The sequence below is a fragment of the Ovis aries genome, chromosome 12 (genome assembly GCF_016772045.2).
Source record: "Ovis aries strain OAR_USU_Benz2616 breed Rambouillet chromosome 12, ARS-UI_Ramb_v3.0, whole genome shotgun sequence".
Lineage (NCBI taxonomy): Eukaryota > Metazoa > Chordata > Mammalia > Artiodactyla > Bovidae > Ovis > Ovis aries.
In genome coordinates, this window is record NC_056065.1 from 5916311 (window position 1) to 5933783 (window position 17473).

The following is a 17473-nucleotide window of genomic DNA, read 5'->3' on the forward strand; positions in this document are numbered from 1 at the left end:
CCCTGCTTCGTTTTGCATTCCAAGGCCAAATTTGCCTGTTACTCCAGGTGTTTCTTGACTTCCTACTTTTGCATTCCAGTACCCTATAATGAAAAGGACATCTTTTTTGGGTATTAGTTCTAAAAGGTCTTGTAGGTCTTCATAGAACCTTTCAACTTCAGCTTCTTCAGGGTTACTGGTTGGGGCACAGACTTGGATTACTGTGATTTGAATGGTTTGCCTTGGAAATAAACAGAGATCATTCTGTCGTTTTTGAGATTGCATCCAAGTACTGCATTTCGAACTCTTTGGTTGACCATGATGGCTACTCCATTTTTTCTAAGGGCTTCCTGCCCACAGTAGTAGATATAATGGTCATCTGAGTTAAATTCACCCATTCCAGTCCATTTTAGTTCGCTGATTCCTAGAATGTTGACGTTCACTCTTGCCATCTCCTGTTTGATCACTTCCAATTTGCCTTGATTCATGGACCTGACATTCCAGTTTCCTATGCAATATTGCTCTTTACAGCATCAGACCTTGCTTCTATCACCAGTCACATCTACAGCTGGATATTGTTTTTGCTTTGGCTCCATCCCTTCATTCTTTCTGGAGTTATTTCTGCACTGATCTCCAGTAGCATATTGGACACCTACTGACCTGGGGATTTCCTCTTTCAGTATCCTATCATTTTGCCTTTTCATACTGTTCATGGGGTTCTCGAGGCAAGAATACTGAAGTGGTTTGCCATTCCCTTCTCCAGTGGACCACATTGTGTCAGACCTCTCCACCATGCCCGCCTGTCTTGGGTGGCCCCACAGGCCATGGCTTAGTTTCATTGAGTTAGACAAGGCTGTGATCCTAGTGTGATTATATTGACGAGTTTTCTGTGATTATAGTTTCAGTATGTCTGCCCTGTGATGCCCTCTTGCAACACCTACCATCTGAATAGTTGCAGCTAATACCCATGCTTAATTGCGGTCTCTTTTTTTCTCAGTTCCTAAGATGAATTTTCAACGTGGTGTCATTAGTATGAGTATTTACAATTTTGTTTGATTCTTATTTTTTTTCTGAGGGAGATAGAAAAGTGAATAAGTTTTTCTTTTTTTTTGCAACTCCCAACACCTAGTTTAGACACTCATCACCTTTTCCCTGGATTTTCATGAGTTTCCTAACTAGCCTTAAAAAAAAAAAAAAAAACCATTTATTTTTAATTGGAGGATAATACTTCACGATATTGTTGGTTTCTGTCATATGTTAATATGAATCAGCCATAGGTATACATATGCTCCCTCCCTCTTGAACTTTCATCCCATCTTCCACCTCCCACCCCTTCCCTTCTAGGTCATCACATAGCACCAGATTTGAGCTCCCTGCTTTATACAGTAAATTTCCACTGAATATCTATTTTACATATGGTAATGTATATGTTTCCATGCTACTCTTGAAATTCATTCCACCCTTTCCTTCTCATGTGTCCACAGGTCTGCCATCTATGTCTGTGTTTCCATTGCTACCCTGCAGATAGTTCCATCAATACTATCTTTCTAGATTCCATATATATGTGTTAATATATGATATTTGTTTTTCTCTTTCTTACTTACTTCACTGTGTATAATAGGCTCTAGGTTCATCCACCTTATTAGAACTGAGTCAAATGCATTCTTTTCATCACTGAGTAATATTCCATTGTGTATATGTACCACTTCTTCATCCATTTATTTGTTGGCGGGAATCTAGGTTGCTTCCGTGTCCTAGCTAGTGTAAATAGTGCTGCAATGAACATTGGGATACATGTGTCTGTTTTAATGATGGTTTCCTCAGCGTATATATCCAAGAGTGGGATTGTTGGGCCACATGGCAGTTTTATTCCTAGCTTTTAAGGAATCTCCATACTGATCTCCATAGTGACTGCACCAATTTGCATTGCCATTGACAATGCCAGAGAGTTCTCTTTTCTCCACACCCTTTCCAGCATTTATTGCTTGCAGATTTTTTTGATAATGGCCATTCAGACCACTGTGAGGTGATACCCTTTAATTTTGATTTGCATTTCTCTAATAATGAGTGATAGCATATTGAAAAGCAGAGACATTATTTTGCCAACAAAGGTCTGTATAGTCAAGGCTATAGTTTTCCCAATGGTCATGTATGGATGTGAGAATTGGACTGTGCAGAAAGCTGAGCACTGAAGAATTGATGCTTTTGAACTGAGGTGTTGGAGAAGACTCTTGAGAGTCCCTTGGACTGCAAGGAGATCCAACCAGTCCATTCTGAAGATCAGCCCTGGGATTTCTTTGGATGGAATGATGCTAAAGCTGAAACTCCAGTACTTTGGCCACCTCATTCGAAGAGTTGACTCATTGGAAAATACTCTGATGCTGGGAGAGATTTGGGGTAGGAGGAGAAGGGGACGACAGAGGATGAGATGGGTGGATGGCATCACTTACTCAATGGACGTGAGTTTGAGTGAACTCCGGGAGTTGGTGATGGACAGGGAGGCCTGGCGTGCTGTGATTCACGGGGTCGCAAAGAGTCGGACATGACTGAGCAACTGAACTGAACTGAATAATGAGTGATGTTGAACATCCTTTCATGTGTTTATTAGCCATCTGTACATCAAGGCGTATATTGTCATCCTGCTTATTTAACTTTGGTGCAGAGTACATCATGAGAAATGCTAGGTTGGATAAAAACAAGCTGGAATCAAGATTGCTGGGGGAAATATCAATAACCTCAGATATGCTGATGATACCACACTTAAGGCAGAAAGCAAAGAACTAAAAAGCCTCTTGAAGAAAGTGAAAGAGAGTGAAAAAGTTGGCTTAAAACTCAACATTCAGAAAATGAATATCATGGCATCTAGTCCCATCACTTCATGGCAAATAGATGGGGAAACAATGGAAACAGTGTGAGACTATTTTTTTTGGGGGGGGGGCTCCAAAATTACTGCAGATGGTGATTGCAGCCATGAAATTAAAAGACTCTTGCTCCTTGGAGGAAAAGGTATGACCAACCTAGATAGCATATTAAAAAGCAGAGACATTACTTTGCCAACCAAGGTCCATCTAGTCAAAGATATGGTTTTTCCAGTAGTCATGTATGGATGTGAGAGTTGGACTATAAAGAAAGCTGAGCACCAAAGAATTGATGCTTTTGAACTGTGGTGTTGGAGAAGACCCTTAAGTATCCTTTGGACAGCAAGGAGATACTAAAGGAAATCAGTCCTGAATATTCTTTGGAAGGACTGATGCTGAAGCTAAAACTCCAATACTTTGGCCATCTGATGCAAAGAACCGACTCCTTGAAAAATACCCTGATATTTCAAAAGATTGAAGGTAGGAGAAGGGGATGACAGAGGATGAGGTGGTTGGATGACATCACTGACTCTATGGACATGAATTTGAGCCAGCTCTGGGAATTGGTGATGGACAAGGAAGTTTGGTGTGATGCAGTTTATGGGGTCACAAAAAGTCAGACACTACTGAGCAACTGAACTGAACTGATGTCTTCTTTGGAGAATTGTCTGTTTAGGCCTTCTGCCCACTTTTTGAGTGGGTTGTTTTTTCTCGTATTGAACTGTATGAGCTGCTTTGTCTCATTTGCTCTGTTTGCTATTATCTTCTCCCATTCTGACGGCTGTCTTTTCACTTTGTTTATAGTTTACTGCACTATGCAAAAGCTTTTATGTTTAATTATGCACTACTTATTTATTTTTGTTTTTGTTTCCATTATTCTAGTTCAGTTCAGTTCAGTCACTCAGTCGTGTCTGATTCTTTGCGACCCCACAAATCGCAGCACGCCAGGCCTCCCTGTCCATCACCAACTCCCCAAGTTCACTCAGACTCACGTCCATTGAGTCAGTGATGCCATCCAGCCATCTCATCCTCTGTCGTCCCCTTCTCCTCCTACCCCCAATCTCTCCCAGCATCAGAGTCTTTTCCAATGAGTCAAGTCTTCGAATGAGGTGGCCAAAGTACTGGAGTTTCAGCCTCAGCATCATTTCTTCCAAAGAAATCCCAGGGCTGATCTCCTTTAGGATTGACTGGTTGGATCTCCTTGCAGTCCAAGGGACTCTCAAGAGTCTTCTCCAACACCTCAGTTCAAAAGCATCAATTCTTCGGTGCTCAGCCTTCTTCACAGTCCAACTCTCACATCTATACATGACCACAGGAAAAACCATAGCCATTACTCTAGGAGGGGGATCATAGAGGATCTTGCTGTGATTTATATCAAAGAGTGTTCCTAGTATTATACAAATTTAAAAAATGTACAGTAAACACACATTTTATTTTCATTCTCAAATGGTACAAATCAAGATGACAATGGATGCAGATGACAATATTCAGGAAAATTGGGCTTCCATAACATTTATAGTGGTTATTGAGTGATTTATTTTAGCTTTCCATTTCCTCTATCTAATCATTTTCAAAATGAGAAAAATATATATTCACTTAATATAAGATATTGCCAAATTAGTATACATTTTAAACAAACGAGCCTGGGGTCATTTATAACATTGGAATGGACAGACAGCAACTATATAAGCTGTTAATATAGACATAATACAGAAATCAGCAGAAGTTTTCCTTCTTGTAAATTAAATTTATAACTAGATGAAATCAATAAAAATTGACAATATTTCAATACAAACAAAAGCATTTTAATTGCTGAGACCATAACCCATATTCTTTTTCTTTCTTGCAAGTATTACTCTACTTCTCAAGTCACATCCTCATGAGAGAAGACCTATTATACTTTATATAAGGCTCTGATAAAACGCTTTTTAAATTGGCATGCCTTACTTAGGTCAGTGTGATACATGTGCATGCGTGCACATGGGTGTTGTTGTTATTCAGTGGCTAACTTGTGTCTGACCCTTTGTGACTCCATGAATTATAGCACACCAGGCTCCTCTGTCCTCCACTATCTCCAGGAGTTTGCTCAGATTCATGACCATTGAGTTGGTGATGCCATCCAACCATCTCATCCTCTGTTGTCCCCTTCTCCTGCCTTCAATCTTTCCCAGCATCAGGGTCTTTTCCAATGAATCAACTCTTCACATTGGGTGGCCAAAGTGTCAGAGCTTCAACTTTCATCTTTCCAATGAGTATTTAGGGTTGATTTCCTTTAGGACTGACTGGTTTGAACTCCTTCCAGTTCAAGGGACTCCTCTCAAGAGTCTTCTACAGCACTAGAGTTAGAGGCATCAATTCTTCTGCATTTCACCCTTCTTTGTGGTCCAGCTCTCACATCTGTACATGACTACTGGAAAAACCATATACAGACTGCCATATAACCTAGATAGCGTATTGAAAAGCAAAGACATTACTTTGCCAACAAAGGTCCGTCTAGTCAAGGCTATGGTTTTTCCAGTGGTCATGGATGGATGTGAGAGTTGGACTGTGAAGAAAGCTGAGTGCCAAAGAATTGATGTTTCTGAACTGTGGTGTTGGAGAAGACTCTTGAGAGTCCCTTGGACTGCAAGGAGATCCAACCAGTATATTCTGAAGGAGATCAGCCCTGGGATTTCTTTTGGAGGGAATGATGCTGAAGCTGAAACTCCAGTACTTTGGTTACCTCATGCGAAGAGTTGACTCATTGGAAAAGACTGTGATGCTGGGAGGGATTGGGGGGAGGAGGAGAAGGGCACGGCAGAGGATGAGATGGCTGTATGGCATCAATGACTCGATGGACGTGAGTCTGAGTGAACTCCAGGAGGTGGTGATGGACAGGGAGACCTGGCGTGCTGTGATTCATGGCGTTGCAAAGAGTCGGACATGACTGAGCGACTGAACTGACTGATATATATGCATCACAATTTTCCCATGCTAGAATTAAAAAATCTAGACAGTTATTCAACCAGATTATTGACTCATTTTCTCTTTCTCTACTTCATTTTACTTTCCTTTCTTGCTTTCTATCATTCAGCAGACTTTGTTTTGGGGTCCATACTATATACCAGGCACTGTTCTGCATGCTGACAAGATCCACAAGGTCTTACCCTTACAGTGAAAGTTAAAGTCGCTTTGCAACCGACTTTTGCAAAGCATGTCCAATTCTGCAATTCCATGGACTATACAGTCCATGGAATTCTCTAGGCCACAATACTGGAGTGGTAGCCATTCCCTTCTCCAGAGGATCATCCCAACCCAGGGATCAAACCTATGTCTTCCACATTGCAAGCAAATTCTTTACCAGCTGAGCCACAAGGGAAGCGCAAGAATACTGGAGTGGGTAGCCTATCCCTTCTCCAGTGGATCTTCCCGACCCAGGAACCGAACTTGGGTCTCCTGCATTGCAGGCGTATTCTTTTTTTTCTTTTTTTTTAATACCTTTCCTATATAGGGCTTTATTGGAAACTTTTGGGGAATTAGAGGTTTTTAAGGCATGAGCCTTCAGGGTTTTGCATGATCCTGCAATAGACCTTTCTCTGCTCCAAACACCTGCATTTTGGTATTGTTTGGCCTCATTGTGCATCAGGCACACAGATTTGCATTTGATAGCATATGTGGGTTCTGACTAGACCGTGTCTCTGCTGCACCTACCTGCCTTGACGTGGCCATTTCTTTATACCTTTAGTTGCAGACAATCTATTCTGCTAGTATTCAGGTTGCTCTCAGAGCTGTTGAAGTTTTGGTGTATCTGTGGGAGGAGGTGAGCTCAGGGTGTGCCTACTTCACCATCTTGATCTGGATCTCTGATAGCACAAATTATTTTGTACGATTTTCTGATGTTCATTTTTAATGTAATAGAGCTGTCTGTTTCATTTATAACTAGTATTTCTAGCAAGTATTGCTTTTTTAATTTTTATTTTATTATTACAACTTTTTTAATTTTTATTTTTACTTTATTTTACTTTACAATACTGTATTGGTTTTGCCACACATTGACATGAATCCACCACGGGTGTACATGCGTTCCCAAACATGAACACCCCTCCCACCTCCCTCCCCATAACTTCTCTCTGGGTCATCACTGTGCACCAGCCCCAAGCATGCTGTATCTTGCGTCGGACATAGACTGGCGATTCAATTCTTACATGATAGTATACATGTTACAATGCCATTCTCCCAAATCATCCCACCATCTCCCTCTCCCTCTAAGTCCAAAAGTCCGTTATACACATCTGTGTCTTTTTTGCTGTCTTGCATACAGGGTCGTCATTGCCATCTTTCTAAATTCCATATATATGTGTTAGTATACTGTATTGGTGTTTTTCTTTCTGGCTTACTTCACTCTGTATAATCAGCTCCAGTTTCATCCATCTCATTAGAACTGATTCAAATGAATTCTTTTTAACGGCTGAGTAATATTCCATTGTGTATATGTACCACAGCTTTCTTATCCATTCATCTGCTGATGGACATCTAGGTTGTTTCCATGTCCTGGCTATTATAAACAGTGCATTGCAGGCGTATTCTTTACCAGCTGAGCTATAAGGGAAGCACTTACAGAGCTCATATCTATTGCCGTGGGATTGGAGACCAGGAAAGCACAAACACAAAGAGCATCTTCGCATAGTGTGATAAAAATCTTCTCTAACAAAGTGATAATGAAGTTAGGATGAAGCCGTGGTGAGAAGGAGTGAGGGGAAAAAAGTGAGAAAGAAGGAAACAGGCTGGAGCATAGTGCCTGAGCAGGACTTGGACTGGGCAACTTTATAATTTTATTTTAATTTTGATTACCAAATGATAAACACAGATACCTAATAGTTATTTATCATAAATCTTCTTTCTCAGCTATTTTGGGGCACACATGCTCTTTGGAGTCAGAAAATCAAGGTTTAGAGTCTTGGCCTAGGACCTTTTACCTGGGTGATACCATCTGAGACTGAGTTTTCCCATCTTTGAAATCTGGACAAAGTTATTTGGTTTTCATAATTGTTCTGACACATAACAGTTACACTGCAGGTATTAGCTTCTTAGCATTTTTGTTTCTATGCTTGAAGAATGATAAGAATATAACTTAATCCATTCACTTAGGCAGCTTCTTGTTCACTCAGTAGAAGATTGTTGACCACCACTAATTGACAAGCATTGTGAAAAAGACAAAATCATAGTCACCATTATTGTTTTGGAAAGTTTGGAGATGACAGGCTCAGGGTAAAAGGAAGACTGAGACAAGGGGCTTCTCTGATCTGTCTGTGAACTGGATTTGGGACACTACAACATAAAGATTGGAAGAACCAGGATGAGAGCAGGAGTTTCCCAAACTTACTGGAGATAATTTTTCCCTGAAGAAATGTATGTGTTTCATAGGTAGAAGCCTCATGTGGGTGTGATTCCTGGATTATTGTAGGAGAAGATGCTTCAAAGGTATTTAAACACATTTGATACTTATTACCTAATTTAATTCTGTCTTCTTCCTCCAAAAATTCAAAGGAAGAGACTTTAGAAACAGGTAAAGGGAAATGATATGGGCTGTCATTGAGTAATGCTGAATAAGATGTGTGTTTAGGGAAAGCTTTGAGAAAACGGACAGAAGCACAGAGGAAACTCACAGAGGACACTGCTATTAAAATAATAATAAAATGCTATAGCCATATATTACCTTAATGTAATTTATGGCAAACTTCCATTGTAAGGTGCAAACACACATTCTGCTTCTCAAAGAGATTTTAATTTCAGAATGGCAAAAGCCACTGGAAGTTTGGGTAAATCACATTAATTACTGGAATATCTTCATAAATCTCCAAATGGCCTTCCTCTAAACATCCTACCTGTGCTTTTCAGGTGGAATTGGTGAGTCAGTTGTGATATTCTGCCTTTTCATTTTCTCTCCACTGGTTCCTCTTTTCAGTGTTGCTGAAATAAAAATGATTCTGTTCATGTGGCTAGACATGCTTAGAATATAGGACAGGTTTTGTTACAGTTTTCTTCCTGTAGATAGAATCTATTTTAGCTTGAATTAAGGGTCACCAAATAAAATCAATCAAGAAAATAGAGAGACACTCTTTCTGTCCACCTCCCACCTCTGCAGCCCATCTGCTCCCGTGGGCACCATTATAGGCTCTGTGTCTGCCCTGCTGTCACCTCCTGGTACCTTGAGCCAGGTGCAGTTATCTCTCTAGAGGATGCTTCTTGATTTTACATCTCTGGATAAAAATCTGTTCCTGGTATTCAGACCCATAGATTCAAACCTTCTTGACTTCTCCTTTTTGCAGATGGCTTAGAGTGAACTCATTTTCTCACTCAGACCTATTTCTGTATTCCCATCTCACCCAAGAATAATACTCTTCACCTACTTACTCATCCTGGAAGCCCAGAATCATTGATTCTTCACTCCCCATTAACTTTCACAATATCTCAACTATCTGGTCCTTCTAAGACCATCTTCTTAATTTTCTACAAAGCTGTCTTCTACTTTCCATCTGCACTGTAATTATTTCAGACAATCAACATATCTTTCCTGACGTACTGAATGGCTCCTCAATGGTCTCCCTTCTTCCCTTCCTGTCCTCCCCACCAATCAATCATCTTCACTGCTAACCATGGTGGTCTTTCCAAACATGAACTGGGTTTTGTCACATACCTCCTTAAAAATCCTCCAGAGGGTCAGCGTTGTCTACAAGTTAAAACCCACACATATGGCAAGGCATGCCAAGCCCCTCCAAATGATAAATGAAGGCAGCTCCTGGCTGCCAGTCTTCCTGCCAATTTTTCTCCCTTCTGTCTCCTCCCGACCTAAATATACACCCTGAGTTCAAACTACATGAAGCTTTTGCATTTGCTGGAATCTGCTATCGCTTTCTCATATCCATTATCTGTACCTGTGTAGTTACTGATGCTCTCATTTGCTTTTAAAATTCTTTAGCATAAATGTCATCTCCTCCAGAAACCCTTCCTGATTTTCCCAAAGCAGAATGAGATGTCTCTCTGTGCTCCTCAGCAACACGCTGCCAGTGACAATTACTACTGTTGCCATATTCTAGTGTACTATTGGATGGCCTTCTCCTGTGCCCTTAGACTATGGGAAGTTTAATTCATAGTGATGACTTAATGAATCTTTGTTAAAAAATTAACTGAACACATCTTTCTTTTTTACACTGGAATGCTGCTATGTAACTTAATGATGCTGAATAGATGTGGATTATCCCGCCTTCTTTTGCCTACACAGATGAAGGATCTATGAAGTAGGAAGCCTAACATATATAAAATTATTTTTTTCTATTCAAAATTTATTTTCAAACAACTTTTATAGGCCTCGGTAGACAAAGTCACTGGCAGTTTTAAAAATGTTCTCATAAAAATAACACACGTAATGTGCATATAATTTTTGGCTTAAAAACTCCAACATATTCTATACTGCCAACCATGCTTATTATTCACAAGATAATTATCAAGAAATTGCTTTTTGTAAGCAAAATCCTTTCCCACTCATTATCTTTACTCTTCACTCACTCTTCAATCATTCTTCACTCCACTCTTATTTATTTTTATATTTAAATATTAATATAATTAATGTACTGGAAATCAAAGATCTAAAAAAATACCTTTTCTGTATTGAAAAAGGAAGAAATTAGAAGATATTCTGAAATCTGTTTCTGGAAAGACTAGGAAATGAATCTTCTTCCTAATTACCAGTCTAGGCATGGTCTACTCCATCACTATTGTAATTCAGAAGAGTTGTGGCGAGTGTTCTCATAGTATTATGAGACCAAATTAGTCTATTGCTCTCATCTACTCTAGATTTTGATTTGATCACCTAAGATTACCAGCAAGGAAACTGCAAAATTGTACAGAACCAAGTTAAAATTGTTTCTAAAAATAGACTCTCATGTCATGGTAAAATGAAAGCTTTCACACACACATACACACACACACAGAGTCTATGAAATAGGAGATTAAAAGAGTACATTGAAAAAAGGAAACCAAGATATAAAGAGTGAGAGAGGAAAGTATGTTTCAACAGCAGGAAATGGCATGACTTGGCATGAAAAAAAGAGTAAAAGTATAGAAAGGCAGCTGGGAGAGCTAAAAGTAAAAATTAATGACAAAAAATGAAAAGTCTGCCTTCAGAAAACTGAAAAAAAATTAAGTTTCAATGCCCAGATATTGCTATATTTTAAGACTGTCAGGATATATTTGTTATATTGCACCATTCTTTTAATTTTCTTAAATTCAGAAAGATAAGATTCTTCACTGGTGACAACTGTAAGGCACATATTGGTCTCCACTTGCTTTGACACAGTAGAGTCCTTTGTACCCTTTGTATCCTTGACAGCTGGGCTATGACACTACTAGCGGAGCAAGTTTTTATTTATTCCTTTTTTTTTTCTTTCTACCTGAGGTACTTGTTCCCTCTTAAAATGTTTCTTGGGTACTTGGAAACCAAATAATTCAAACTGTCATAAGGGTGAGGATGCACAGCTTTCTTTTAAATCAAATGCTACTGCTTTACTCTCTAATCTGTAAAATCACAAGAATCCAACACTAAACAGCTATTTTTTTTCCTTCATTTTAGTGTCTTGCTTCTGAATTGGTTACTGATACATAAATACTTCAGATTTCTGCCCTGTATATAAAAGCAGACTATAATAATATAAATAAAAATATAAATACTAGCCTGGAACAGTAAAAAAAAAAAAAAAAGTAAACTTCATAGAGCTATCTTAATAGCAGATTATAAGGTCCAAAAGATAAAACAGATATTCTCTCCCCAACCCCGGCCCATCCCACCTAAACTAACAATGTACCGATTCACCTTTCTCATTTGGCAAAGTGGTGGCAAAACACACACACACACACACAAAACAAAAACAAACCATAAACACATAACTTTGGAGCTAAAGCCAAAGTGAAAAAAAAAATTAACTTCCTAGCTTTAAGAGCTTTTAATGCATCTGAACAGTACATGTTGAGATGTTACTCATTTTAAAGGCACTGTGCTAGAAAGATAAGCCACGGGAAGGGGGATAAGATGTAGAAAAATGCACAGTTAATCATACAGCCGGCAAGAAAATAATAAGCACTCCAAGCAAAACACTCACAGAGGGTATGAAGGATTCAAAGGAAGAAGGCATCTTAGCCAAATGGAAGCATCAGGAAATCTAATAGAGGAGATGTCATTTGAGGTGGGTCTGGAAGAATGGGTAGGATTTGGAAGATAGAGACATCTATTTCCACTGATTCTTAAGATTTAGGTAGGTGCTCACTCGATTTTCTCTGCTTCTACAGTTTGACTTTTTATTGAATTTCTAACTTTCCGTATTTAACCCTCCACTCCATGACCTCATTGAGAATTTAATCATACCAAATTAATCACTGACTCCTGAATGAACCAAACATTTTAAACTAGCATTTTGCATGTACTCATAGGATTCTCTCTGCTCGCTCCACTGCTTTCTTCCCTTTCCTTGAGTAAGTTGCAAAGTAACATAATAGACTTGGTTCACTTTCTGTCTTGACCCTTCCGTGCATGAAAAAGTGTGTTATCTCACAGGTATTTCCCAAACTCTGTATGTTGCTGGATTACTGTGTCTCATGTTGTATCACTTCATTTATAAGCTTGATCCTCCAAGCAAATGATGAGATCCCCGAGGCCACTGGCCGTGACACAACCTTCTCTGTACCCACAGGCCCGTGTCTCTCAGAGGAGAAGTAGTTGGTGTCTGAATGTACATATCCTGATGGAGTCGGTGTTTGGTAGAAGAGCAACATAGGCATGTTCCCATAAGCTGCGGTCCATTCTGAAAAGTAGGCTGTGGACTCTCGGGTTCACCCTTCCTCTGCCCGCGTGGACCACTAACAGAGGCGCACTGAACAAGGCGAAGGCCACACGGAAGCCCACAGCACCACACTCTTGAGCTAGTAGGTCATCCTCCACGCATTCCAATGCGTCCTCCCTGCCAGCATCTAAACACTTCTCTGCAACGGCCTAAAGTGGCCCTTATTCATTCCTTTCCAGGATCAGGGAAAACACCTCCCTGGCTTTCAGTCTGCGAGGAAAAAAAAAAAAAAGACTAGGACTTTCCTGAAGCTGGGAGCGGGGATTCCCTCTCCAGGAACGTGCCATTTCCACGCTGCCTACCTGGCTGAAGGCGGCCAAAGACGAGGGGCCGGGTGACCTGGGGACACTTGACGCGCTCGAGTCCCCCTCCTCCGGAGGGGGGGGTTCAGCCCGGGAACCCACTAATTAGGCTCGCCCCCATTGGTTGTCCCCCGGCACCTCCGTCACCGTTATGCTAACGAGGGGCGTCTCATTGGCGGGGCCTCCGCGGAGGCCCCGCCCACGGGGAGAGCCCTTGCGCTGCGCCGGGACCCCCAGCCCCAGGCCCCCCGGCGCCTGCGCGGCCGTGCGGGGCTTCCGCCTGCGGGAACCTGCTGCAAGCTGGGCTACCCTCCCAGGAGGGACGCGCCTGCAGCCGGGCAGGACGGGCTTTCACCCTCGCGCTGCGCGCACGCCCACCCCTCTCCTCTCTTTCTAGGCACCGCTCGTCTTTTCTCTTTTTTTTCGGGCGAAGTAACTTTTGCATTCCCGCCTCCCCCGAGTCCTGGCGACTAGAGGCGGCGCCCAGCCTGGGGGCGGTTCCTTGGCATCGTCGGTCCTTGTCAGAGCCAGACTTTTGCTCCTGGGCTGGGTTTGCATCATCCCCATCACACTCTCCGGAGGAGAGGAGCCGGCCCCTTTCGGCCTCAGCTTCCGGCTGGGCGCAGACCCCCTCCACCCTCCCAGACACCTTCCCCTGCTGCGGTCCCCCTTCCCGCCGCCGCCTTTAACGAAGTCCTCGCCCCCCACCTCCCCACTCCGCAATATTTTCTTTCGCTCGCCCTTCTCGCCTCCTCCATTCGTTGTCTCACGTTTCCCACTCTTTGAGGAAGGATGGTTGATCTGGAGAGCGAAGTGCCCCCTCTGCCTCCCAGGTACAGGTTTCGGGATTTGCTGCTCGGGGACCAAGGATGGCAGAACGACGACAGGTGAGTGGTGTGCTGCAGTGTGGCTCCGAAGATACAGCTGGAAAAGGGAGGGATAGGGAGGCCGAAAGGCTAAAAGGAGGGAGACGAGGAAAGGGAGCCAGAGCTTGGGGGAGGGAGGGAGAGGGACTCTGACGTGTCTCTCCATTTTGACTATAGGGCTACTGGTGGAGGCAAGGAACTCCTTTTCACTTTCGGACCCCTGCAATGTATTTATTGCATTTATTTGGTGCTTATTCTTTTGTCTATCTGTGCTTTCCCAGGGTGTGGATGAGGCTGGTGTGAAAGGTATAGTACGTCCAAATGGCACGCAGCATCACTGCCGATCAGTTTTCATATTTTCCCCTTGGCTGTTGTTAATCAAATTCGTAAATGCATCCGAGTTGATTGAAAAAGCATACCTGATTAGGTGTCCACCTGCCACTGGGAATTTTATGCTTTTTAAACATTTGGAGACACAGGTAGACAGTTGGTTTCAATATGTAACAGGTAGTTAGTGAAAATGACAGCGTTTGCAATTGGAAAAACTCACTTTGAACGGGTAACGATGATTATTATTCATAATGTGTTCGTATAGCTTGATTCAACCTTCTCATAAATAATGTATTTAACCAAAATAGTATATATGTCACAAAATTAAAACATAAATTTCAAACAGTGTTATTAGCAGCATATTGCTCATGTGTTTTATCTGTAGAATCACTGCTTTGCCTCGTTAAACTTTTGGAATTACTCTTGTTATGTCTTATTATTTTTTAAAAAGCACGTTTTATGTTTCATTGAATTCGGTGTTTTCTGAAATAGTCATTTAGGTATTACATGCCACATTTCTTTGTTTTAAAATAATACGTGTATACTAACTAGACTTTCAACTCAACTGAAATGTTTCGTTAAATTTCAGTTTGGTATTGCTGTTCTGTTTTAGTAACATAAAAAACCCATTATTGGCCCCATTCAGAATTTCCTTGTTCAACCACTGGGAAATACCTTCCTCCCATCTCAGCTCCCAGTACAAACCCACACTACACACAGGGGATTTTATCTGAGGCATCACTTGTGGCCTTCTTCTTTGGTCTCATGTTAGTAATTTAAAGGGATATAGATGTTTTGTAGATGATAGTTCAATCTCTTTAGGCAAAAATGTATACATTGATAAAAATTAAAGAATTCATACCAGTATGCTTGGAAAGTAAGGTGTTCTGGTTGACTAAAGATGAAGAAAAGAATATTTAAACCAATTTCAGTGCTAATTGACATTTAGATACACTATTTTAACTTAGCTCAGTGGCTCATCAAGTGCAGCTTGGTGTTCATAGTGATTGGATCTATATTTGTTACTTCAGGACATCAGGATCATCATGTATTAATTGAACAGAAATCCTCATTGCAAAAATGTGAGTTGGCAGAGTACCTAGACATATTTCAGACTGGTGGTGATAGCCTTGTTTGTTTTTTAAACGTCGTATCTAAGATAATGATTGCTCATGGGGTTGCCCTCACTTTTCTAGGGATGCTGAAGATATTTAGTTAATTAAGAATTTTGGTTAGTTGAATGCATCCTAAATGAGTCATTGCCATGTTAAAAAATGTTTTGCACTTTTAAAATCCCTTTTATAATATAAGTTTACACTAGCCCAAGTTTAACTCTAAAATTCGGCCATATTTACTAATAAAATAAAGTACTGTTACCAAACTAAACTTGGGTCCACTTGCCTGTGCAGTAAAGCCAATCTATTGACAATGCTTTGTGGTGAAGGCAAAAGAAAAAGTGAAGTCGCTCAGTTGTGTCCAACTCTTTGCAACCCTGTGGACTGTAGCCTGCCAGGCTCCTCTGTCCATGGGATTTTCCAGGCAAGAATATTGGAGTGGGTTGCCATTTCCTTCTCCAGGGGCAACTTCCTGACCTAGAGATGGAACCGAGTCTCCCACAGTGCAGGCAGACTCTTTACCATCTGAGCCACCAGGGAAGCCCTGGCAAGTGCAGCCTTTATTTCAGCGCACCAAACAAGGAGTCCAGGTAGCTGGTTCTGGAAATGCCTAAACTTGCCAGTAGCTTTCAGGGAGATGTTTTTAAAGACAGAATGTGAAGGAGGGGCAGTTGTGCAGTGTGTGCAGCTCCTGGACATTCTTTTGATTGGTTGGTGATGAGGTAATCAGGAGCCTACATGTTCAACTTTCTGGTTCTAAACCAACTTGGGGTCTACCAGGTTGTGGACAGCAGGAAGTTAACTTTTCCACCTAGTGGGGTCTTCGTGTCTGCAGAACAGCCTGAAGATCAGGGCTCAGAATGTTTTGATGGCCATTGAGGTCCTTGACTTTGTTTAATGGCTGACATATTCTTATTTTGTTTTACTTGACTGTTTTCCTTTCTTTCTGCCATTTCCCCACTTCTCCAGTTAAATTTATTCTTTGGAACTCAGCCTCGGAGGCTAAAGTTTTCTACAGACAAGGGGCAGGCAGAGGACATGGTCGGGGGGAATCTGTCTTGGGAACTCCCCATAGGGTCCTATTCGGTTACAGTATTAACATTTTAAACATTGTTCATTCACATTTAAAGGTAATTTTGTGCCTCCATGAAAACTTACTGTTTAGTTTTGGTTTTGTTTGTTGTCCATCTTTGAAGATAAGATCCTTGATTAATATGGAGGACCCAGATTTCAGTGCTGTGCTTATTCATTCACTACCTGAGTGGCCTTAGGCAAGTCATTCAGCTGTTACAAATGTCAGTTATTTTATTTCTGTAAGATATGCCAGTAAAACTAGCAGTTTATACTGAGTACTTAGCTAGTGCTATATGTTAGCTATATTATATGTGTATGTGTGTGTGTAACATGCATGTAAAAACATATGTATAAGTTAACTTACGATAGTTATTATTTCAGTCAATTATCTGATAGTCCTTGAATTGTAGGTAGTTATGTTAAGGACTAGGAAACTCAGTTTCTGGGAAATTAAATGCTTGTTATGGTGATATACCTTACAAGTGTAAAGATGACACTTGGGTTCAGTCCTTTGTGACTCAAATTACTTAAGAAGCTCCTAATTTCCTTCTACCTAATTAAATTTCTATTTATAAGAATAATTTTATAGAATCTAGCTTAGATGAGGTGCTCTTCTTTGCGTTCCCTTCTTAATCCACAAGTCAAAGTTTGCAAGTGAGGTCATCTCTTTTGCCTTTAGTACGGTCACAAATTTCTCTTTGCCATTAAGTGTGAGTAGCAATGTTGTTCTCAGTTATCTTCATGGGCTCAATTCCTACAGAGAAAAGGAGGAAGCACTCTTTAATCCGGGAATAAGTAGACAGTTCTGCCAACAGATGCATTTAGTGCTCTGCCCATATTTACTGGATATTTTCTAGGAACACCTTCTGCCTGATATTTTTTGTTTGTTTCCTCTTGGCCTTACGTGCACACCCGGCCCTCTTGGAGAGCAAGCCTGAAGTACCACTGAGTAAATACAGATTTGTTAGATAAATACTGTAGCCTCCTAGTTCCTTGGTTGGGACCACTCTGGCTTATGTTCTTTATACTGTGTCCTATGGGACCCCACTCTAACTGGTATGGGGGGTAACTGGCTTG

At 41.0% G+C, this 17473-nt stretch overlaps 1 protein-coding gene across 5 annotated transcripts in view; it reads left to right on the forward strand.

Moving 5' to 3' along the window:
• The first annotated feature begins 13540 nt into the window (after nucleotides 1-13540).
• KCNT2 (potassium sodium-activated channel subfamily T member 2) overlaps nucleotides 13541-17473 on the forward strand; it is a 445611-nt gene continuing 441678 nt past the window's right edge. For all 5 annotated transcript variants that reach the window (XM_060396308.1, XM_060396309.1, XM_027976255.2 and 2 more), the window contains exon 1: nucleotides 13541-13898. In XM_060396308.1, the coding sequence (XP_060252291.1) occupies nucleotides 13804-13898 (95 nt within the window). In that variant the 5' untranslated portion in view covers nucleotides 13541-13803. The remainder of the gene's footprint in view (nucleotides 13899-17473) is intronic.